This window comes from Sphaerodactylus townsendi, linkage group LG02 (genome assembly GCF_021028975.2).
Source record: "Sphaerodactylus townsendi isolate TG3544 linkage group LG02, MPM_Stown_v2.3, whole genome shotgun sequence".
NCBI lineage: Eukaryota > Metazoa > Chordata > Lepidosauria > Squamata > Sphaerodactylidae > Sphaerodactylus > Sphaerodactylus townsendi.
Genome location: NC_059426.1, coordinates 27606858 through 27630666, shown reverse-complemented (window position 1 = coordinate 27630666; position 23809 = coordinate 27606858). Strand labels below are relative to the sequence as shown.

The 23809-nt window shown below is 45.5% G+C and overlaps 1 protein-coding gene across 1 annotated transcript in view; it reads right to left on the bottom strand.

Annotated features, from left to right (window-relative positions):
- The window catches only part of CHN1 (chimerin 1), a 158560-nt gene that overhangs the window by 30572 nt on the left and 104179 nt on the right, over positions 1–23809 (bottom strand). Inside the window, exon 7 of the mRNA XM_048486628.1 lies at positions 15403–15480. Within this exon, the coding sequence (XP_048342585.1) occupies positions 15403–15480 (78 nt within the window). The remainder of the gene's footprint in view (positions 1–15402; positions 15481–23809) is intronic.

Sequence of the window (23809 nt, the reverse complement as noted above, 5' to 3'; positions counted from 1 at the left end):
GAGAAGTGTGTTACACTTCTCTAGACTGCTCAGGGTGCAGGGCAAACACTTTTTTATTTGGGGGGAACTTAAAACTCCAACTTGATATTATTTTTTTACTTTTCAGATTTTTCTGCAGTGGGGGGGGGGGTATTCTGAAAGCCTGCTGGGCGTGAGTGTGCCCTCTATCTGCAGATTTAGATATCTGAAGATTGGGGGCTCGCTTGAGAATTAGATAGATACATTTACATTCCGTGTTCCTCATGTGGAATACAAGCTAATGGACCAGAAAACATGTGCATACTCCTGTTTCCTAGGATGTGCAGTTGCAAAATTTTGGGATTATGCTCCTGCAACCAACTAATTTAGCACTTCTGAAAAGGGTACTTGAGATTTCTTTTTAAAATGTATATGTATTTTTAGCCTACCCTATACCCAAAAGTTGTTTGGGGGGGCGGGGTTAGAAGATAAAATAAAAGTAATAAATATTCTTAAACTTACAATCATTTCCAATATATAACAATATAACTTATTAAAAATCCATAAAACCTATTAAACCTATCAAATCCTATAATACAACTTATTAAAATTCATTTTACCAAAAGGGGGAAACCATTTCTTCAGTCAAAGGTCAGGGGAAATTGCTGTGTCTTTCCTAGTTTCCGAAATGCATATAAAAAAAGATACTTGACACACCTCAGGAGGGAGATTATTCCACGGTCTCGGGGCCACCACTGAAAAAGCCCAATCTCAGGTCTTTACCTTTTTTAACCACTGCAGGTGGAGGTACCACCAGAAGGGCTTCATCTGCTGATTTTAGGGCATAGGCAGGTCGATATGGGAAAAGGCGTTTCTTTAGGTATTACAATAGTCCAATCGAGGTTACTGGAGCGTGAATTACTGTAGCTAGTCTCTGTCCAGAAGGGGCCGTAGTTGATGGAGCTGGAAATAGGTACTCCTGGCCCTTCCACCTGAGCTTCAAATGTCATAGCAGAGTCCAGGAGCACCCCCAGATTTCATGCCCGCCCCTTCCAGCGCAATACAGGTACAAGATGTCTTCCCACTTCATGGAATTGAAACCCACTGACACACAGCACCCACGTCTTGTTTGGATTCAACCTCAATTTACTGGTCCTCATACAGCACTGCCTACAAACACCTGCCAAGAATGTCAACTGCCTCTCCTGATTCAGACTGCACAGAGAGATAGAGCTGAATGCCATCAGTATGGCATTCTCGCTCTACGCGGAATGCCAGCAGTATGGCATCACTCGCTCTACGCGGGCCTACCCTTGCGTTTGATCCGGAAGTTACAGCTGGTCCAACATGCGGCGGCCCGCCTACTCACAGGGGGCGCCTTTCGTGATCATATCCAACCTGTGCTGCGCCGCCTGCATTGGCTCCCAGTTGAGTTCCGGATCATCTTCAAGGTATGGGTGCTAACCTTTAAGGCCTTACGCGGTCTGGGACCCTCGTACCTTCGGGACCGCATTACCCCATATGTCCCTTCCAGGCCTCTGCGTTCGGCAGAGGCCAATTTGCTGCTAGTCCCCGGCCCCTCTATGATGCGGCTGGGGCTTTTACGGAAACCCTGGCCCTGCCTGCAATTGGAACACTCTCCCTCCAGCTGTCCGGGTTCCTCAAGGAGGATCTTGGTGAATTCCGCAGGGCCTGTAAGACGGGGTGGTTCCGCCGGGCTTTTGGAGTGTCCGGTCCGCTGATGTGATGCGCCCCTCCCTCCCCTTCTACTCTAAAGTTCTTGTTTTAGGGTCCCTCCACCATCTATGGGACCCCTCCCCCCTCCTTTGCGGAGGTTTTTAAAATTGGATTTTGTTGCTGACGCTGTTTTATATGTTTTATATGTTTAAACGCTGTATCTATTTTAAATCGATTTGATTGTATGTTTTAGACTGTTGTTCACCGCCCAGAGCCCTTCGGGGGTAGGGCGGTATAAAAAACTCAAAATAAATAAATAAATAAATCAGTACAGTGATGACACCTTACTCCAAATCTTCTGATAACCTTCCTGAGTGGCTTCAGATGTTAAAAAAGATGGGAGACAAAATCAACCCCTGAGGGACCTCACAAGAGAGCACCCACAATGTTGAACAAGAGTCTCCCATGACTACCTCGGTCTTGGAGGTAGCAGTGCCCCCAACTCCCAAGCCCCATAGCTTTTCTAGGAAGATATCACAGTCAATAGTATCAAAAGCTGCCAAGAGATCCAGGAGGACCAACGGTGTCTCATTGCCTCTATCTCTCTCCTGAAAAAGGACATCATTCAGGGCAACCAAAGCGGTTTCAGCTCCATGACGGCATGAATCCAGATTGAAATGGATCCAGATAATCAGCTTCTTCCAAGCATACCTGCAGTTGACTGGCCACAACCCTAATATCTTGGCTAAAGAAGTATGTTAGCCACCAAGCGATAGTTGTTTAGATCTTCAGGGTCTAAAGAAGACCTCTTAAGAAGGGATGCACCACTGCCTCCTTGAGGGCCAGAGGAACAACGGCCTCTCTCGAGGAAGTATTCACAACCCCCTCCCCCCGGTATCCAATTAGCCACACCCAGGAAGCAAGTTTTTATAAACTCAGAGCAATTGGCCATGCTGGCAGGGGCTGATGGGAATTGTAGTCCATGAATATCTGGAGAGCCGCAGGTTGCAGACCCCTGACCTAGAGGGGCAAAGATCTAAAAGGCATGTTGTTGACTGGACCCCAGCAAGCAGCTTTTGCCAAACACCTGAAGATTCTTGTGGAACATGACAAGTGATTTCCTTTTTTTCACCCCTTAAAATTCAGTATTCATTGTCATGTCCTGTGAGATGTGAGGGCACAGCTGCTTTAGTAATCACCCACAGACAAAAATTCCCTCCATAATTTCCAAAGCAAAGAGTAGCATTTCTAAATTATACATTATGAAAACCTTGCTGCTGTATGTTATTAAACATTTGTACAAAAATAAAAGATACAGCTCTCACGGAAAAAGAGTGTTTCTTAACAGCAGTTTTTAAATACGCAGCAAAAAGGTATTTATTCCAATCTATGGCCCTTTCCGCGCGGGCGGTAAAGAGCGCCCCAGGGATGCCAAAAACAGCGTCCCTGGGGAGGGGTTTGCACGGCCAGGGCCGCTGCATCGCAGCAGCGCCGGCCTCGCAATCCCCGAGTGGTGCGAAGACGCTGCTTCCGAACCTCGCTCCCCCAGCGAGGTTTTTCGGAAGCAGCGTCTTCCAACCACTGCCGTTCGCACGGCAGCAGCTGGAAGGCCCCATTTCCCCCGCACCATCCCTGAACACTTACCTTGTCGCCTGGCTTCCGGCTCGTCGCAGAGGCCAGGGGACACGCCCCCCTGGCCTGTGACTCCAGAGCCATTGCTCCAGCCTGCGGGAAAGTGCATGTCCCCTGGCCCTCTGCGAACTGAAGCTGGAAGCCAGGAGACGCAGGGGTTCAGAGCAGCAGCCGCACACGCAAGGCTCAGCGGCTTCGCCGCCTGCAGCCTCCGCCGCTGGACCGGGCCCGTGTGGCGAACGGTCCCGGGGTGTGTGTGTGTCAGCATTGTATATGCTGACGCACCCGTGCACTGTTGCGGTGCGGAAAGGGCCTATTATTAATGTATAAATCATATATAATGATCACAGCCTAAGGTGTACATGTGAAGGCCAAATACTAAACTTTGAAAAGGGCAGAATGCATCTTCAAAGTCCTTGGCCCACAAATCACTTGTGGAATAGTCCCACAGAACCTAATCAGACTTCTCTGGAGTAAATGCTTATCATACCCCTGTCATAAACCCAAAGATATATGGCGTCTTATCATATTCTCCCTTGCAGTTAGCTAGGAAGCTTTTTTATTAACACATGTCACTACCAACAGCCTTAAGAGACACCCAGGCCTATATTTCTCTCTTCTTCCTATTTGACTGTGCGGCTTTGGAAATTAATAATGTGGTTGCTAGGGAGGTCAGTCTAATTTATCAAGAGTCAGGCAGGGAAGTAAAAGTAACCTCCACACAATTTCTCCCTTCCCTGCCTGGGTATCTGGCTATTTTTATAAGGAAGAATCAAGGTGATCACATGCCATAGTTCACTAAGATGGGGGAAATACAGAAGATGCTTGAGGCTCATCGATGGGAATCTAGTTAGAGGAGAGAGAATGCTCAGAAGAGCAATGGGATGTGTAGATTACAGAAGGAAAGAAAGCAAGTAGAAGAGGAAGGTGAGCCCAACAGATAAAAAAATGAGTGATGACTGGGTTCTTTTTATTCTATTTACATTTATTACCTAGACAAAAGTCTCAGTGCGAGTTACAATAAAACATGCATCATTAAAATCATGACAATGAAAACACAATAAAAACCCGTTCTAAAAACCCAATAAAAACCCAATTTGAAGAGCACAATAAAACCCCATTCTAAAAACCCAGACGCAATCTAAAATCTCCCACACCCACCCCACCCATGAAAAAGAAGGGGTGTTCAGATGTCCTGGGGGATCCTCCCAGCGGGGGTGGGGGTGGGGAGGTGGGGTCAGCCAAACACCTCTAAGAGAGTAGGCACCCAGGGAACCTCTAGAGGGAGGGCATCCCAGTGTATACACCACTGTGGAGAAGGCCCCTACCCCCTTTACCTGTGATGGGGGGTTGGACAGCCAGGTTGGCCTCCACTTCTGATCTTAGTGCCTGGGCAGGGATATACGGGCGGATGCGCTCTCTTAGGTACCCAGGACCAAACCTGTATAGGGCTTTATAGATTAACATCGGCCCTTTGAATTGGGTTCAAAACTGCATCAGAAGCCAGTGCAGACTCCTCAGAGTAGGGGTGATGTGATCCTGGTGCAAAGCACCAGTCAGCAGACGAGCTGCTGCATTCTGCACCAGTTTGAGCTTTCGGATTTTCCTCGAAGGTAGCCCCACGTATAGCGTATTACAATTATCCAATCTGGCATTTACCAGAGCATGGGTATCCTGGTCCAGGATAAAGTGGAGCTGGCACACCAGCTGGAAATATTGATGGATCCTCCTGGTTGTCTCCTGATTTCTAGAAACAGCGCCCCATCCAGGATGACCCCAAGATCCCGCACCCAGCCTTTCTGGGACAGAACCACCCCTTCCAGTACCAGATTGTACAGTACCAGATTAGGACTGTCCCTAAATTCCTTGGACTAGGGTGCTCAGCACACAGAGCATCTCCATCTTACTGGGATTCAGTTCAATTTATTGACCCTCACCCAATCAATGAAAGCTGCCAGGCAGAAGTCCAGAATTCGGGCTGCCTCACTTGATGTAGAAAGAACCAAGAGGAACAGCTGGGTGTCATCCGCATATTGGTGACACTTCACGCTGTATCCTCTGATGACTTCCCCAAGCGGCTTCAAATAAGATTTTAAATAACATAGGAGACAAGACCAGGCCCTGAGGAACTTCACAAGAGAATTTCCAAGGACCCAAGCATTTGCCTTCCATTTCTACTTTCTGGAGTCTGCCACTGACATAGGACAAGAACCACTGCAGTACAATGAACTCCAGTCCTAATTTCCTCAACTGTTCCAGAAGGATACTGTGGTCGATGGTATCAAAGGCAGCTGACAGATCTAGAAGTACCAGCAGGGACAACTGACCTTTGTCCCTTTCCCTGAGGACGTCATTCATCAGGGCAACCAAGGCTGACTCTGTCCCAAACTCCCACCTGAACCCTGACTGACATGGATCTAGAAAACCAGTTTCCTCCAAGAATCCCTGCAACTGTGCCACCACCACCAACTCCAGGACCTTTCCCAAAAGGGGGATATTGGCTACCAGGTGATAGTTGTTGAGATGACTACAGGGGTGGAGGGGGATGCTCCATCAGCAATTCCCACTTTGAACCAGACTGCATTTGGTTTATAGTGAGGAACCCCAACCCATAAGACATGCGCATGAGGATGTCCCCACTTAATTTGGGGGCTTTTCTGCACAGCATGTACGAAAAAAAACCAGGTGGGTACAGAAGCAGCCCAAGACTAGAGTCACCAAAAAGACAAGAACGTGATAGGCAGGAGAGACTGCTTGCTTCCCCCACCCTGCACCCCCGGGGATTAAATCAGTACTTATTGAATTTGTGTTTATATTTTAACCAGATAAATGTTTCCAACAGTTATTAAATATACAGAGGAAATGCAATACAATTTCCTCTGAAGTAGTGAGAAAAGCCTTGATAGAGCCACCGATCAAGTGACTATGTGCACAGAGGCGATAAGCATAGCTGCCCAATATGCCCAAGAGGAAAACGAACCTCTCTTAGTGCTGGGCACTTTTAGATTTTTTTTTCTAAAGCCTCTGTTCTATGAGCACAGCCAGGCATGAGTTCCTCCTTCAGCTGCTCAGATAAGATTGTCTCCTTAACAGATTTAGCACCGTAAATCGCGCCCCAGGCTTCAGCCTGGAGGCGCCGTTGCGTGGGGGGAGGGACGAGGGAAAGCCTCCTCCCCGCCGGCCGAGTGAGGCCGTCACGTGGCCGGGTACCGGCATGTGACAGGGGCCTCCAGCAGCCTATTAAAGGCTGCGTCGGCGGGGGCCGGGCCTCTTTCGAGGCCGGCTGGTTGAAAGGCCCACCCTCCCTTCCCAAGTTAAGGGGTTTTTCCGCGGTTGTTTCAATTGTTATACTTGTCGCAGTTCACTGGGCGGTAGGGCATAAGAGCACATCCTATTTGGGGAAGGCAGAAGCTTGCATGCCAGACCTTCCCACCTCGGGGGCCTCCATATGAGGTCCGTGGTGGCGATAGAGCTCTCGAAAGCCAAGCCTGGGGGCTGCGCTGAGAGCTCGCTGCCCGGCAGGGAGGGGTGTCACAAATTGGGTTTGCGTCCATGTGGCACCTAGTAACTTCCTGTTCCGTTCCCTCGGGGGATGTACCGGACAGGGATTCTGTCCGAAGGGCCTAAGGGGTCAGCTTGGGCTGCCCTATAACCAGGTCAGCGGTTTGCTACCTGGGGGCCAGGATGTGCTCTGGTATGCTCGCCCAGCTTCAAAGTTTTAGTTATGTGTTAAATAAATTTTGGGCTGCGGCCGATTTCTATTCCAACAAGTTGTATTAGTGTTCTTCTGGCGAAGTGAGTCTCCACACATCCCCATGCAAATGTACTGCATGTTGCAAAAAAAATAATAATAATAAATCAGACAAGAGATGACACATTTTTACTTTTATATGCACTACAGAACAAGTGGTATCAATACTGTACTTCCCTAACTGCAACTTTGTTAGATGCTCTGGTTTGCATGGGACTAAAACTGGACCTGGTTAATGTTATGAGAGAAGGGCAAAGAGCTGCACTAAACTGGGGGGCTCAGAATAAGAATGGGACATTCCTCAGATCATTGAAGAACCAGTGACCTCATTGGGTGGCAGGGGGGAGGGGCTCTGGGCTGGTGGGCCAGCCTGTCTCAGGTGGGGCAGCTCTGGCATAAATCCAGTGTCAGTGTGGAGCAGAAGGTGGGTGAGCTGAGATTTCTTCCAGCCTGTTCAAAGCATATTAAACAGGCTGGGAGGCCATCCAGGTTCTTTTTTGCTCAGCAGGTCAGCTGTTCGGTAGGAAGCTCAACTTCCTGCCAAACGCACCCCTCCCTTTCTTCCACTGCTTCCTGAAGCTGCAAATAATTGGAAGGTTAATTAGCTAAGGTTCTGTTTAAATTTGAATCGCACAATTGTTAACGCTTATTCTTTGTTTTACCGGATTTTTTCTTTCTTTCAATGCTTCAAAACATGGACTTTTGTAGTTCTGAAGGCAAATATTATTTCCATTCCATAGATGAGGGGGGAAAAATTGAAAAGGGGGAAAAATTGAAAAGAATACTTAGGAAACCGTTGACATTAATGAGATTAGCATATTCATAACGGAGATTGTGGTACCCGAATAGCTTAAGGGGACGGCAAGTTTATTTGAATAGCCTGAAGAAGACATCCAAAAGATTTTGATAAATGCGCATAAGTGGGAGATGTCGTTAGATAGAAAAGGCTTAATTAACAGGGCTCGAAAATCTGGTCATCCAGGAGATCTGATGAAAGGTTTAAAACACTAGAGGTTCTTCAGTAGCTGCTTCCTTTCATCTGATGTAACCAAGTTCAGTTCAAAGAAATGAGAGTTTATCTGAGATGGGCTTCAGGCTGCAGGGCTCAGATAATCTCTCCTGCTTTCATATGGTATGCCAAGACTAAGGTCTTCCATTAACTCTGATTTGTTATGATGTCAAAATATGGGCACTCTAACCAGTGCTGTACCAGAACTAAATTGCACCCAGCGGCACGACCACCTTCCCACCCACCCCCGCACCCCACTTATGGGATCCAGGAGGGGGGCAGTGTGTGTGGCTCGGATGGGCATGGCAGCAGGACTGCTCTTGGGTCGCCAGCCGAGCCCTGCCCCCCCCCCCAGCCTCCCTGCAGGCCCAGGGGGCGAACTTGGGGGCGGGTGCCCGGGGACATGGGATACCCCATGTCCCCATTAGCGGTACGCCACTGACTCTAACAGAGATGAGTTTCCATTGCAGTAACTGGGATTCTGAATTGGGAAGTTGTGGTGGTTCAGAATTCTAATCACTGGGAATAAACACACCCTATTTCTTAAGGCACCCTGATCTGCTCACACTAGCCTGATCTTGTCAAATCTTGGAAGCTAAGCAGGGTTGGCCCCGGTTAGTACTTGAATGGGACACCAGGTATGCCACAGAGAAGCAGGCAATGGTAGTCCACTTCTGTTCATCTCTTGCCTTGAAAGCCATATGGGGTCACGATAAGTTGGCTACAACTTTACGGCACTTTACACACACATTTCTTAAGGCATTCCTATCAGGATGTTACAGATGACTGGAGTTAAAGACTGCCATCTTCAGTTATGGTATGATGCATGAAGGAAGGAGGGAGGAAGCGTGTCAGGGTTGTGATCCTCCACAAACTTTGGTTTGCTTGTGACATCTGAACCAAGCTTAACAAACCTCTATGCTCTGCTCCTTACAACAAGGCTGAGTTTGGAGAAAATATGGAGTTTGCCTTGAATCAAGGCCAACAACTTTACTCAGGACTTCAGAGGACATTGGGGACATTTGTCACTGGGCACTCCAGCATCCTTCACTGCTGCATATAAATAGCATGTTTATCAGCAAAGGACAGAGTGGCCCTGAATGCCGAGTAGCTCAGCATTCTTTTCAGCCCTCACTCGTTCTGGCCAGAAGTTTGGCCATGTCTTGTTTACTTCCCCTACAGTGTATTGATCTGTCAACGAGAAATGCGAAGTGGAAATTGTGTTCTGTGAGGCCACAGCGAAATCAGTACAGGAAATGAAAGACAAAGGAACAGTGTCTTATTAATGTGTGTATATACACATTTTTGTAAAGGCTATAAAGCATGCTTAGGAGTCTAGCATTGCAAAGCTAAGCAGTCTCACACCCTTCTAAATCCACTGAAGTCTCCGGGCTTCGAAAGCCGTAACTCTAGTGAGGACTGCACTATAAGTCACAAATCCTGCAAAGTGGCAGCATTCTTAGAAGGGCGGCTGAACCCAAATACATAACAGAATGTCACAAGAAGTGGACTATGAAAGGCACTCGTTTAGCAATGATGCTCTAGCTAATCTTTTTCCCCTTTGGAGGGGTGGAAGCAGCTGACGATAAGACACTGTGACACGCCATATCAAGTCCTTGAGGCAAGGGCCTCGGCTGCCTCATTAGAGTCCTTCCACACTTCATCACATAGCGAGCATCTCAGCTCCTCAGGCCCCACACGTGTAAGAGCAACACACTCAGCGGCAGCAATGCATCAGTGTGAGATTTGTCGGGAAACAATATAAGGGGGCCCCTGCTAATAGTGGGGCAAGGCCTATTTTAACAGATTTAAACGTTCTGAAACAGAGAAAGCAATGCAGCGTGTTACTTTTGCATGGTGCACATACCAATTAAATGCTTAGGATCCAGAAAAATTCATACTGCTTAAGCCTGGATGGAAATAAGATTTTTTTCCAGATAGTTCCCCCGATTCGTAAAAGCATGCATGCGCGCGTGCACACACACACCCCTGCGAACTGGGGCTGCAAAGAGACTAATGAAACTTTGCATAGCAATCATCTGTAAAAAACAAATCACCATAACACATAGGTTCAATTCAGTGTTTTCGGCGGACTGCAGTTCACATGCATAGAACAGGTGAGACTGCATTTCTTTGGTTACTGTGCGATGCTGTAGGGACATTTCTAAAATTATTTTGGAAGTACAATGTTTAATGACGCCCTGACCTAGACAGCCCCAGAATAGCCTGGTCTCATCAGATCTCAGAAACTGAGCAGGTTCAACCCTGGCTACCAATTGGAAGAGAGACCTCCACAGACTACCAAGGTCATGATGTACAAGCCGGCAATAGGAAACCGCCTCCAAAAGTCTCTTGCCTTGAAAACTCTACCAGATTGCCATAAGTCAACAAAAAAAGAATGCTGAATTAATGAATTCATTTTGCTTGCACAGGGTGCAAGCACTAGTCAGTTTCCCCTTAAGCAAGCTGCCAAATCTTCCATAAGCAGGAAGGGTCAATGGTCTGTATTGCACAATAGAGGACCACGCTGCGTAAGGGGGAAGGAAAGCATGGTACCGAAGCCTCTACCTGCAGACCTGGTCTTGGCTCCTCTGATGACTCCTGCCATCAAGATCATATGGGCAAACTTCGTTTCAGTGTGTGCTCCTGCATTGCAGGGGGTTGGACTTGATGTTGGACTCTTCCAACTCTATGATTCATTCAAGCTCTCTTGAGCACCTGACCTTTCATGAAAGAAAAAAAATGTAAAGAACTATCAAAACAGGAGTTAACCCTGTGTTGCCCTCCTGAAGGAGGGAGAATTTGGGATGAAGCAAGAAAGTGTACCAGCGTTAGTTGGGAAAGAAATTCCAAATTGTCATTACTGAGAACAACTGCTCCTAATAAATGCTGCTCTGCACTGCGTCAGTTCAGGAGCTGTGAACCAAGATCTGCTAACTCCTGCTCTTCAGTAAGTTGCCCAAATGTATACAGTTTTCTTCTACCTCAAGGTTGGCATTCAGATACTGAAGAGGAAATGGGTAGAGCTCAGGAAAACCAGTAAAGGTGATAGTCTCCTAAGAAAACATTACGTAACTTTGGACACAGTGTGTAATAGACTTCTCTCTGTGATACACCTCTGAAGATGCCAGCCACAGATGCAGGCAAGACGTTAGGAACAAGATCTCCCAGACCATGGCCACACAGCCCAGAAAACCCACCACAACCAATTACATAACTTATTTTTAAAAATAATTCTAATGTAGTACAGGACCTTGAAGTGTATAGCCCAGTGGTGGCGAACCTATGGCACAGGTGCCAGAGGTGGCACTCAGAGCCCTCTCTGTGGGCACGCACGGAGCCCCCCCCCCATCTAGGCTGGCCTGGGCCATTGGGCTCGATTATTAGCATTAAACCTAAGACCTAGTTTTGGGGAAGCAGTGTAAGTGCTGTTAAACCCCATTGATTTTCATGCGAAGAACTAAAATGTGATCCTTTACCTGGGAGTAAGCTCGGTTGGTGGCAATGGGGCTTGCTTCTGAGCAAACCCTCCTAGGGTCGTGATTCACCCATTCAAAGTGTTGCACAGTTGCTTCAAAGCAAAGCCACCGACTACCACCAAGCTTACTCCCGAGTAATACACGCATCGGAGTCAACTGGTTTTTCTAAACTGAAACCTTAGTATTCAGGTTAAATTGCTGTGTTGGCACTTTGCGATAAATAAGTGGGTTTTGGGTTGCAATTTGGGAACTTGGTCTCGAAAAAGTTTGCCATCACTGGTATAGCCTGTCCTGTGTGTTTCCTTGGCAAGCGCTGCCATTGCTTTCTACTTGTTAGGGGCTTAATGATTTTCACAATCTCTGCAGGTAACTTTAAAACAAACAAACCACAGACACACGAAGCAATCAGCTTCCCTGTAAGAGCTGCCAGGTCTGCCCTGGCCAGTGGAAGGGAATGGGAGGCAGGGTTGCCAGATCCGCTGTCTACCTGCTTTGGCAGGGAGAACAGGATATAAGTCACATCAACAAACAAACAAACAAATAAATCCAGGCTGGGACACTCCGGGAGATTTGGGGATGGAATCTGAGGAGGACAGGGATTTCATTGAGAGCCAGCGTGGTGTAGTGGTTAAGAGCAGGTGGACTTAAATCTGGAGAACCGGGTTTGATTCCCCACTCCTTCAAAGGAGCGGAGAGTCTTACCTGGTGAACCAGATGTGTTTTTTCACTCCTACATTCCCTGCTGGGTGACCTTGCGCTGGTCATAGTTCTTCTGAGCTCTCTCAGCCCCATCTACCTCACAAGGTGTCTGTTGTGGGGAGAGGGAGGGAAAGGAGCTTGTAAGCCACCTTGAGTCTCTTTACAGGAGAGAAAGGGGGGGATATAAATCCAAATCCCTCCATCTTTTTCTTCATTGGCATACAATGACATAGAGCCCATGCTGCAAAGCACCCATTTTTCTCCAGGGCCCCTTCCGCACATGCAAAATAATGCGTTTTCAAACCACTTTCACAACTGTTTGCAAGTGGATTTTGCTATTCCACACAGCTTCAAAGAGCACTGAAAACAGTTTGAAAGTACATTATTCTGCATGTGCGGAAGGAGCCCAGGGGAACTCATCTCTGTAGTCTGGAGATGGACTGTAATTCTAGGAGATTACCAGGTCCCACCTGAAGGCTGCCATCTCTATTCCTTCACTTCCAATGCACCTTCAGCAAGACTATGGGCCTTCTCTCATCTCCCAACCCAGGCATTCTGGGAATTGTAGTTCTACAAGCGAAACTTTCTGAATGACAGTTCCTATGGTTCTTCATAGAGAATGATGAACTACTGTTAAAGCAATTTCAAATCAGTTTAAATCTGCAGGGTGTATGTGCCTGTTACATTCAAGCCTGGATCCTGCCCTGCAGCTATACTGGGAATACAACCCAGTTTAGATGATCATTAAATCATTTGCAGTGCTGAGGTCCTAAAACATAAAATCAAATCATTTTGTTTAAAACCATCATATCAACGAGTCTAATTTAACGTACGTAAGGATTGTATTGTGAAAGTAAGTAATGGAAAATTTGCATTCTTTAATGGGGTGGTTCCTAGTTTTTTTATGCTCAAATTCCTTCGTTTGCTTTTAATTTTCTGGCTGTTCTTTCTGTCTTTTTTTTAACACTCTGGGGAACACCTCCTTTCAGTGCTCCTAAAAGCACAGTAATAGCTCCCTGAATGTTCTATGTATCAGGGACAGCTTTTACACCAAGTTATTCTAATATTTCAGGTAACTCATGACAGATTTTTCATTGTGTCTTTTGAGTGTCAGGTATGAAAGTTTATTCTTGTTTCCTGACTCTGATTCTATTCCTTGCCCGCCCCCCCCCAGCAGCTAATGCCCAAGCATAATTCAAGCTGATATAAAAGAAACTAAAACTGAGCAGCCTTTTGGGTTGCCAGGGATACACATACATGCATTTTAGCTGCAGAGTTCTTTTTTTATTTTTAGTATTTTAAAGAATTAGTCCAAAACATTAGAAGACGTCCCAAGAGGTTACTGGAGAGGAGAAGGACATCCATTTCAACCTATTAAAATAATACAAGATTTGACAGAGGCATTAGCAACATTTTTTAATGTTTTGCAGGGACCCAGAAAGAATAAATTGCTGAAAAGGACATTTCAGCAAAAGGTCGCTTTTTGTGTTTTATGAACCAGAGTCCCAGTGTGATGTGAAGGGTGTAAAGGTTAAACAGCTGAACTAGGATCTAGGAGACCTGCGTAGAAGTCCCCATTAGGAAACCTGAAACCTGAACTGATAACTCTCTTCCAGTTTTACCTACCTCACAACATTATCAAGAGGGTAAAATGGAGGGGAAACCAATGTATATCGCCCTGAACTCCTTGGGAGAAGGGCAGAATAAAATGTACCAAGCAAAATAACAGACAAATGTGCAAATGAAAACAGCTTCAGTCTGAAAACATTTATGTATCAGGAGGTTGCCTGTGTGACTGAAGTTTGAAAATAGTGTAGTCTGGCTGTAATCCTATGCGCACACCTAAATCCTCTGGAAATGAGTGGGAGACACTTCTGGGTAATGCACAAGGCTCGGATGCATGTTCACTGCACATCACCACAGTGTGAACCTAAGCACAGCATTATTTATTTATTTATTTTATTAGATTTTTATACCGCCCCATCCCCGAAGGGCTCTGCTATTCCATTACAGCTGCAAGTGCCCAGAGAGAGCTGTTGCCAACTGAATAGTACTGAAGGACAATCCTAAAGGCACAGGACATCTTCACAAGTTATGCCTCATCTCTCCCCACAACACTGGGAGAATGAGCTAAATTTCAAATATTTCCAAAGTATGATCTATGATCCCCTAAGCAGTACCACAATAAAATAGCAGGTAATTTGAAAGTGGATTTTACACATCTCTGGTTTGCAGCTCTGTGAACACTCTGGTGTGTTTATACACAGCGGGGCTCAAGACATTTCAGTGGGGAAAAAAATTATCAGGTGCATGCCCATTTCATCCCTAGAGGTGGAGCTCTGTAGGGGTCCTGTTGTTCAAAAGTCTTAGAAGGCATTTCTGGATCAGAGAACTTAAAAAGGCAAGTGGGCAATATTTTTATGCTTGACTACTGCAGCAACTTTTTAGAACATAAACTCACAGCCTCTGGCATACCAAGTTCTCTTTTTTGCTCATTAAGGAAATATTTTGTTTACAAAACCTTAATTCAACATGCATCCTTTTAATTACACGAGTGGAAGAAACTGTCAGCAAACAGAACTGAATTAATACGCACAGCACAAGTACATAATTTATACCCAGTTCCCCAAGAGATAGTGAGAGTGTTCTATTTTTAAAAATTAATTAGGCAATAATTAGAGGTTATGTAAAAATGTAAGAAAAAAAGCCCCAGCCCCTGCTGAATGAGTAAAGAAATACAGATGTAGTAACTTTAAGAACTCTGTGGGAAGACTCATTCTTTTCATCATGGTCAATTCATTAATGGAGCAAAGGAAAAAAAATAGAAAGCAAGAGGATGTCGACCATCTGTCTGTCCAGATGCAACTGAGCATGTTGTTGGCATTTGCTACTATTTAATAGCACTAAGCAGGGATAAGTTCTACTTAATGTTCTGACCAAAGACAGGGAGAGGGGGAGATCTTTGGTACAAAATTCAGTTAAAACAATCCCCTTGACACATTTACACACAACGCTGGTTGTAAAAACTCAGCTTCAATTGTACCTTTCCAATTGTTTAAATGAATGTAAATATGCAAAGTATGACTTTACTCAAATGATGTTCACTGGATTCTCCCACAACCTCCGCTCTCAGGATGTGCCTCCAACAAACCCCAAGAATCCAGCAATAGGTCTAATGAAGCCAACAATTGTCTTACCTTGAAACTGTGAACCTTCTCGTACTTTGGAATGTGTTCATTTTCCTTCAGAGTCGCTCTTCTGACAAGCGATGTCAGCTGCGAATAAGCAAAGAGTTTAAGAGGTTGCCAGATTGTCGTGGATGACTTTTGAAAGCCCAGCCGCATTCCTAAAGCTGCCATCAATAAATCTCTGTGACGGCTCTCCTGTTTCGAGTTGTGAACGGCAGATCTATTAGCTTTTTGCCCTGACCAAGACTCTTTGGATGGCATTTTGGAGAGGGGGAGAGAGAGAAACAAACACTGCACTTATATCGAATTGATTCTTTCAAAAAAACAAAACAAACAGCACTACTCCAAAAGCCTAAGCTGAGCTGCAGAAAGCATCACTTTAAAGTTTTTGTGATTAAACACAATGCAGGAGTGGCTACACAGCTTCTTTTCGATTCTGTTTCTTTTAAAAATCTCTCTAGGTTAAGCTGGAAAACTTATGGATCTGAATGTGAAAAAGAATGGAATCACTGTTGTCAAAAAAATGTCCAGTGTCTTCATCCATTTAGAAACCCACAAAATAGATGTGAAGGAAGCGCTCCTCTAAGGTTCTTTTTTCCCCCTGTTCCCAACCATATTGATGAACATTTTGTATGAAAAAAACACTCACATACTGAATATAATCAGTTTCCAGTTAATAGGTACCCTGCTAACCTCAGTCTAGCAAGAAGAGAAAGGAGGGGTGGGATATAGCCGGCAGTGAAGAATCTGACTGGTTACATTAAGAGGGCATGCAACCAATGGAAAGCCAGCAGTCGAATTTAAGTACCCTGCTGTTTGACTCACTCATCCCTCCCACCCCACCTCCCACATGAGACTTTCTTGCTGGCTCAAGAGAAAAAAAAATCAGCAGGAAGATAATGAGCGGTGAATGAGTCATGCATCATTGCAAAATGGCTTCTCTGCCATTTAAACAGCTAAGGAGATTGCAATTCATTTTGCCGCACTGAAAGTAAAGTGCAAAGCAGAAAAACCTACTATTACACAGACAATTCGCATGAAAACTGATTTAGTTGCTTAAGGCTTTTCATAACAATATGCTTCTGCCAATTCTGTGTCTGTAGATACTGTTGGTAAGGTAATAGAGCAGCCCTTCCTAGTTTTTCTGTAGATAGATCAGCATGCACTTCAAAGGTGTAGATTATTTTTGTGATCTGTTTTCTCCTTTAGATCTTTTGCACTGTTCCCGGTTGCCTCAAAATGAATCACCAAGAAGGAATAACGCTATCAAATCACAGCGCTTTCTTCTTGTTCCTAATATTTCTGCAGAAATTACAATATTCTGATTTACAAGGGATAGTTTGCTCAACCTGTCAGTCTTGGGTTTCCAACTTCCATATGGGGCCTGCACATTTCCCAGAATTCCAGCTGATCCCCAGATGGCAGAGATCAGTTCTCCTGGAGAAAAAAGCTACTGTGGAGGATAGACTTTATGGCATTACACTCTGCTGAAGTCTCTCTCTCTTTCTCTTTCTCCTCTCCATGCTTCATCCCCCAAACCTCAAGGAATTTCCCAACCCAGAGCTGGCAAGCTTAGGCCCCTTCCGCACATGCAGAATAATGCACTTTCAACCCACTTTCAATGCACTTTGCAGCTGGATTTTACTGTGAAGAATAGCAAAATCCACTTTCAAACAATTGTGAAAGTGGATTGGAAGTGCATTATTCTGCATGTGCGGAAGGGGTCTTAGATCAGGCATCCCAGACCTCACAGTTGGGAACAAAATTTGTGCCAAAGATACATACTCATTCAATGCTAATAACTACATTCTCCAAGACAACTTTGAGATAAGTGACTGGCAAGTGCCCTTGTGAAATTAAAAAAAAAAATCTTCTCACAACTTCTCTCATTAGCTATAGAAAATGAGCTGTCCACAATCTCTTGATTTTGAGTTATGAAGCCTCAAGGAAATTCATTTACAATTTGGTGAATGATGGAGCTATTTTTTTTAAATACCCTTTTTAGCTCCTCTCTCTCATGACACCCTTGGTGTTTACATTGAAGTGAAGCAAGCAGTTTATGGCTTGTTTCCCTACCGTCCAATGAACGGAGAGAAAATGGGGTGGTAATGGGCAGCAGCCCATGATTTCTACCCATGTCCAGATTTTTTAATTGGTCAGTGGGGCTGCCCCTTTTGCTGCTCAAACAGTTGTTTGAACAGTGTTCACCTCAACTTCCCTTCCCTTCTAGGAGCCTAACTATACAATTGGCTTTTTCATGTACTTCTCTGGAGTCAGTCAACAGGTATAATCCATGTTCTCAACTTGATCCCCAGGCAAAGAGGGACTCAATGCAGACTGGGGATGCAGCATATAGATACAGGGGTCTTAAGCTTACAGCAAAGCTTATAGATACAGGGGTCTTAAGCAAACAGCAGCTCGCCCAAGGATCATTTCAAGTCATGCCCATGCACCTCAGTCCTAACCTAAATTGGTTTTCTGTTACTGGGCAGAAACAGCGCCCATTAATATCAGTTCAGGGTGCATTCCAGTCTGTCTGTCTGTCTGTCTGTCTGAATGCATGTTTGTGTGTATACATACAGTCATACCTTGGGTTTCACTGGTAATCCGTAATCCATCCGGCGATGCTCGGCGAAACCCGAAACTGGCAAAACCTGAGGTTACGGTGTATATGCATGCGCTACGCAAATGGCGTAGCAAATTTACACAAATGGCATAAATTTACGCCATTTGCATAAACGAAACCCGAGGTGACCGGCGAAACCTGAGGTAAAAAAATGGCCGGGAGCGATTGGCGAAACCTGAAACCGGTGAAACCCGAGGTATGACTGTATATATAATTTCTTTATTCGATGCTGCCTTTCCACTCAGCTCAGGGACTCCAGGTGGCAGTCAAAAACATTAAAACAAGCTTTGGAAATGCACACACAATTAAAAACATACACAGAAGGAACAGTCAGTCAGGGAAGGCCGAACAAAACAGTTATTGGTGGAGGACAATGATAAGAAGGAGAAAGATGAATCTCCCTGAGGAGGGGATTCCATAATTGTGTCTTAGTCAAGGATTCTCCTCCTATTACCCTAATCTCTGTTCCTGTGTATCCCACTGCAACTTCTGGCTTCATTTCAAGCAGCCCAGCACCTATCTCTTATTTCTGGGCTGGTCTGCTCTGGGCTAGCCAAGCACAAAGCACATAATTTGGATCCTAAAAGATAACTTTAATTGAGAAAGGAAGTGCAATTTTGCACTCTAAGACTGGGCAGAATGATTATTTTTATTTGGTTTATGTTGTACATCTGCCTGCTCACGGTTTTCTTCGCAGATTCTCTATTTCTAGTCTGTATCATGTTAAGACAATAACAGTACTTTGCATGTTAACCGCTGCGTTTCTCTTTTTCTCATTGGTCTTAGAATTGCGGTGTAAAAAAATGGGATTTGTGCATATAACAGACAGAAACAAGTTGCAATTTAGCCCCAGACCTTAAGTCTAGGTTGTACATGCCATACGCATGCAGGGGATGCTCTAATCTGCCAGACCCCACACAAAGACCAAATAGATAACACCCCTGCACATCTGATAATCCAGCTCAAACAAACCTGGAGACCTACCTGGCAAAAGCATATCATGCATTTAGGTTGCAGGAAAACAAGCAGACAGAATGAAGACTACACCATGGCTACCAGGATTCAATAATAGCACAGAGGCAGAGGTTTCTTTATTTGCCATTTTCATTTGAATTGGAAACCCCATACTTTTCTGCATACCAGACTGACCCACGGTGGGTTGGGGGAACCCTGCTTTTAAGACAGCTGTATCTTTACTCATCCTGCCAACCCTTGAGGTGGCTAGCAGTGCTAGCCATTAAAAAAAAACCTATCTCACACCCTTCCGGAAGAGATTAAGAGAGCACAATGATCCTGCCCTAGAGAGAGTTCCCATCTCCAGCTCTGGACTGTATACCCATGCAGGACTTGTTAATGTGTTTACCCCGAGTGCTCCTGCCAAGTGTTGCATTAACTCAAGAACTTCTTCCTCTGACTAATCTCTCTAACAACCACCTCGTTTACATTGTCATTGTTATAGAAACTGTAATGTCATTAGTTTCCTCCCACTGTCAGGCATTCCCAAGCTTGGCCCATCAAGATAATGCCTCAACCATTAGATTAATAACTCAAACCATTAAGGTTGATGTCGGTCTCTTGTCTTTCCCCAGAAAGGCAGGACTCCTCTTTGTCCTGGGACATTACGGGCCACTCTGCATAACCCTGAGGGTTCCTTTTTACCTATAAGAAGCCCCCTCTCCCAGTAACCATTGTTCAATATCTCCAGATATCTCTGTGTCTGTGGGTACAGTCCCACAATGTGTTCTTCTTCAGTTCAATGCAGTTCAATGTAGCAAAATGTAAAGTGATGCACATAGGGGCAAAAAATCCAAACTTCACATACACGCTACAGGGGTCAGTGCTATCAGTCACAGACCAGGAAAGGGATTTAGGCGTCTTAGTTGATAGTTCCATGGGAATGTCAACTCAATGCATGGCAGCTGTAAAAAAGGCAAACTCTATGCTGGGGATAATTAGGAAAGGAATTGAGAATAAAACTGCAAAGATTGTCATGCCCTTATATAAAGCCGTGGTGCGACCGCACTTGGAGTACTGTGTTCAGTTCTGGTCGCCGCATCTCAAAAAGGATATTGAGGAGATAGAAAAAGTGCAGAGAAGGGCAACAAGGATGATTGAGGGACTGGAGCACCTTCCTTATGAGGAGAGGCTGCAGCGTTTGGGACTCTTTAGTTTGGAGAGGAGGGGGCTGAGGGGGGATATGATTGAAGTCTACAAAATTATGCATGGGGTAGAAAATGTTGACAGAGAGAAATTTTTCTCTCTTTCTCACAATACTAGAACCAGGGGGCATTCATTGAAAATGCTGGGGGGAAGAATTAGGACTAATAAAAGGAAACACTTCTTCACGCAACGTGTGATTGGTGTTTGGAATATACTGCCACAGGAGGTGGTGATGGCCACTAACCTGGATAGCTTTAAAAGGGGCTTGGACAGATTTGTGGAGAAGTCGATTTATAGCTACCAATCTTGATCCTCCTTGATCTGAGATTGCAAATGCCTTAACAGACCAGGTGATCGGGAGCAACAGCCGCAGAAGGCCATTGCGTTCACATCCTACATGTGAGCTCCCAAAGGCACCTGGTGGGCCACTGCGAGTAGCAGAGAGCTGGACTAGATGGACTTTGGTCTGATCCAGCTGGCTTGTTCTTATGTTCTTATGTTCTTTCTTCTACCAGAGCTAAGCATGGATTGCCCATTGCACCATTCCACTCCAAGGTCAGTTGTCTATAACCCTTACGCCCCAATTCCCTTCATCTATCCCATACCTATCCATTCAACCAGAGGCATAGCTCCAAGGGGGTGGGGGTGTGTGTGACGCACCAAGCGCGCATCCCTGTGGGGATGTGGCAAGGGCGTTCCGGGGCGGGACAGGGGCGGAGGATGCACCAGTGCACCGGGTGCTTTCCCCCCTTGCTATGCCTCTGCATTCAACACTGCTTATATCCTGTGTGTATATTCTGCTGCTCTGATCATTATGTGTTTGTTTACCCCATTATCCCTAAACAAATTTGTTAAACTTTATTTTGCTCTCTTTTTGCGCACTTTCTTGCAAAAGCTGACTTTTGTATACATAGGCAACAAAGATCCCAAGCTTGCCCGACCTCTTCCTAAGCCCAGAGTCTGCTCTCACTAATTCCTCACTCTAAAAGGGACACATTCCCATCATTTTGGGTAACAAGTAGATTCCCTTGGATATGAAGAAACGTCCCTCTTGCTTGTGAGTGGCCCCATTTTGCTGCTGGAGAGATCAGCACAGAACCACACATTTTGCTATTGGAACCGAGACCCTGAAGATGGTGCCACTTGCCAACAACTTTCCTAGCACCGGCAAGTGCTTTTAGAAGAGGGGCAGGGCCAGGTGTGGCTTTAGCCCAGCAAACTTCTGATTGGCTACTGGAGATTTGACTGTCTACATGGATTTTTTAAAACACTGCTTTGTCAGCAGCTGCCACCACAGCCCAAGGCTCTTCCCCATGTGACTGAAAGTCAGCTGTGCAGCCATTTTGGAGTTGCTCTACCTCCTGAAGCAGCCATCTTGGGGTTGTGCCTGCCACACTGCATCAAAATTACAAATGGGTCCATGAGCTGAGGACCCCTGTAATAAAGCAAATGATGGTTTCGAGGCCAACCAGAGTTTAGGTCAATAAGAATGTTTTTTTCCTTATTATTATTGCCTCCAGCAAGGGAAATAGCCTTAAATCTCTGTCTGCTATATGCAAGAAGATTCCTATGTGCAAAGCGATCAGGGCCCTTCACATTTTTATTTAGACCTGTAGCAATCTCAGTAGACAGGACAAGTTAAAGCAAAGTGAACAGCTGACCTGCTTTTTGCTAAACACCCACAAGATTAACTAGGCCTCCATACTCATTTCAGAACTATAAATCAGGACACAGGACAAATTTCTATTCTTGTACTACAATTGATCTGGGACCAACTTATAGAGTTCAGTGGTCACTGCAAGATATACTAAAAGAATGGAACCTACTGAGAGAAATGTGACAATTATAATCCCGAAGACGGTTTTCAAAGGAGACTTGGTAATAAATTAATCCATTAACATCTAGGAGGGTGAAAGTGTGAAAGGGGCAAAGCTGCCATCAGAAATGACATGAAACCAACACTTGCTTGCGGTTAGAATGTCAGGTTAGGTACAGTGGTGGCGAACCTTTGGCACTCCAGATGTTATGGACTACAATTCCCAACAGCCCTTGCCAATTGGCCATGCTGGCAGGGGCTGATGGGAATTGTAGTCCATAACATCTGGAGTGCCAAAGGTTCACCACCACGGGGTTAGGATATCAGAGACCCAGCTTAAAAATCCTGTTCTGCCATGAAGTGTGCTGCAGACAGGCGTCAGGTATGGTGTGTCAGACCAAGATCAAGGTAGGTAGTGGGCAAAGGTGTGGTCAGACAGTCTGAGGTCAAGAAAGGCAGCAGGCAAAGGCATAGTCAGTCCAGAGTCAAGCACGTCCAGGAGTTCAAGCAGGCAGGCTAGACACGAGGCCTGGAACAGGAAACCTGGCATGCGGAGCTTTCCAGTGAAACAAACTAATTACACCAAGACAGAGCCGAGTCCAAGACAGGGTTTATATAGGCAATCTTGGTTAATGAAGCTGGGATCCTGCAAGGACTCAGTCCTTCTCAGATGCAGATGCCTCCATTTTGCTGAGCCTTCTGCCATACCTAGCTGCAATGCAAGCACTTCTCCTTTTAGCACTTAGCTGCTGCCTTGGTCTTTGCCTTCTTTGTGCAGCTGGTTCATTACTCAGCCTGTCTGAGGAAACTGATGGCACTAGGCTCTGTTGGTGGCTCTGCCTTGACTGGAAGGGAAGGGCTTGAGCCTAGCTCTGTTGCCAGCAGCTCCTAGTCCACAGTGCCTTCAGCAGTGGCGAAGCTACCAGGGGGAAGGGGGGGTGCGCGCCACGCACCAGGCGCACGGATTTGGGTCACGTGGGGGGTGCAAAATTCCCCCCAGTCCCTCCCTCCACAGCGCCCCCCCACTTACTTTAGGAAACTGAGCCGGCTCGGTTTCCTAAAATAAATGGTGGTGGGTGGCGCCGTGGGGGGGGCGGGGGGGGGGAGCCAGAGTGTGCACTGGGCACACTCTGGCCCAGCTACGCCTCTGGCCCTCAGGCGCCACATCAGATTCTTTGTCTCCCAGGGACTGGCTCATAACATTGGGTGACCTTGTGCCAAACCTTCATGCAATTTGCCTCATGCAGTTCTTATAAGGATACAATCAGGAAAGGAAAATGGTGTATGCTGTGTTTAATACACTGAAGGAAGGAGAGTGGGATAAAAATACTCCAGACAGACAAACTGACATTGTCCATAGCAAGCAAGAACACAACTTTTTGCTTTAACTTTCGATGCAGGGAGGTTAGAATCAAGTTCTGTGTATGGAGAGGTGAATGAGAATAGCAAAATGCTATATTTGTTCCTACCAGATACATTTTTTACTGAATCTCAGTTTGCCACCTATGTATATGATCAGATTTAAAATAGAACAAAGGTAAAGAAAAAGAAAAAAGGATCAAAGAGAAAAGTATGCTAACAACTGTACAAATAACGAATGCAACACATACATCAATGCCACTGAGGTACTTTTAAAACAGACATCCTATAATGAGTCGTCATATTAATCAAGCATGAGTCATGAACAGCAACCCAGTTTTGCGCTGAAGCAAAACAGTTTACCGTCGTATCTGAGAGAAAATCTCCAAAGTTACCCTCCCAAAATTCAGACAAGCTCTTTTGCCCGTTCTTGCTCCCCTTTGCCTCCTCTGAGG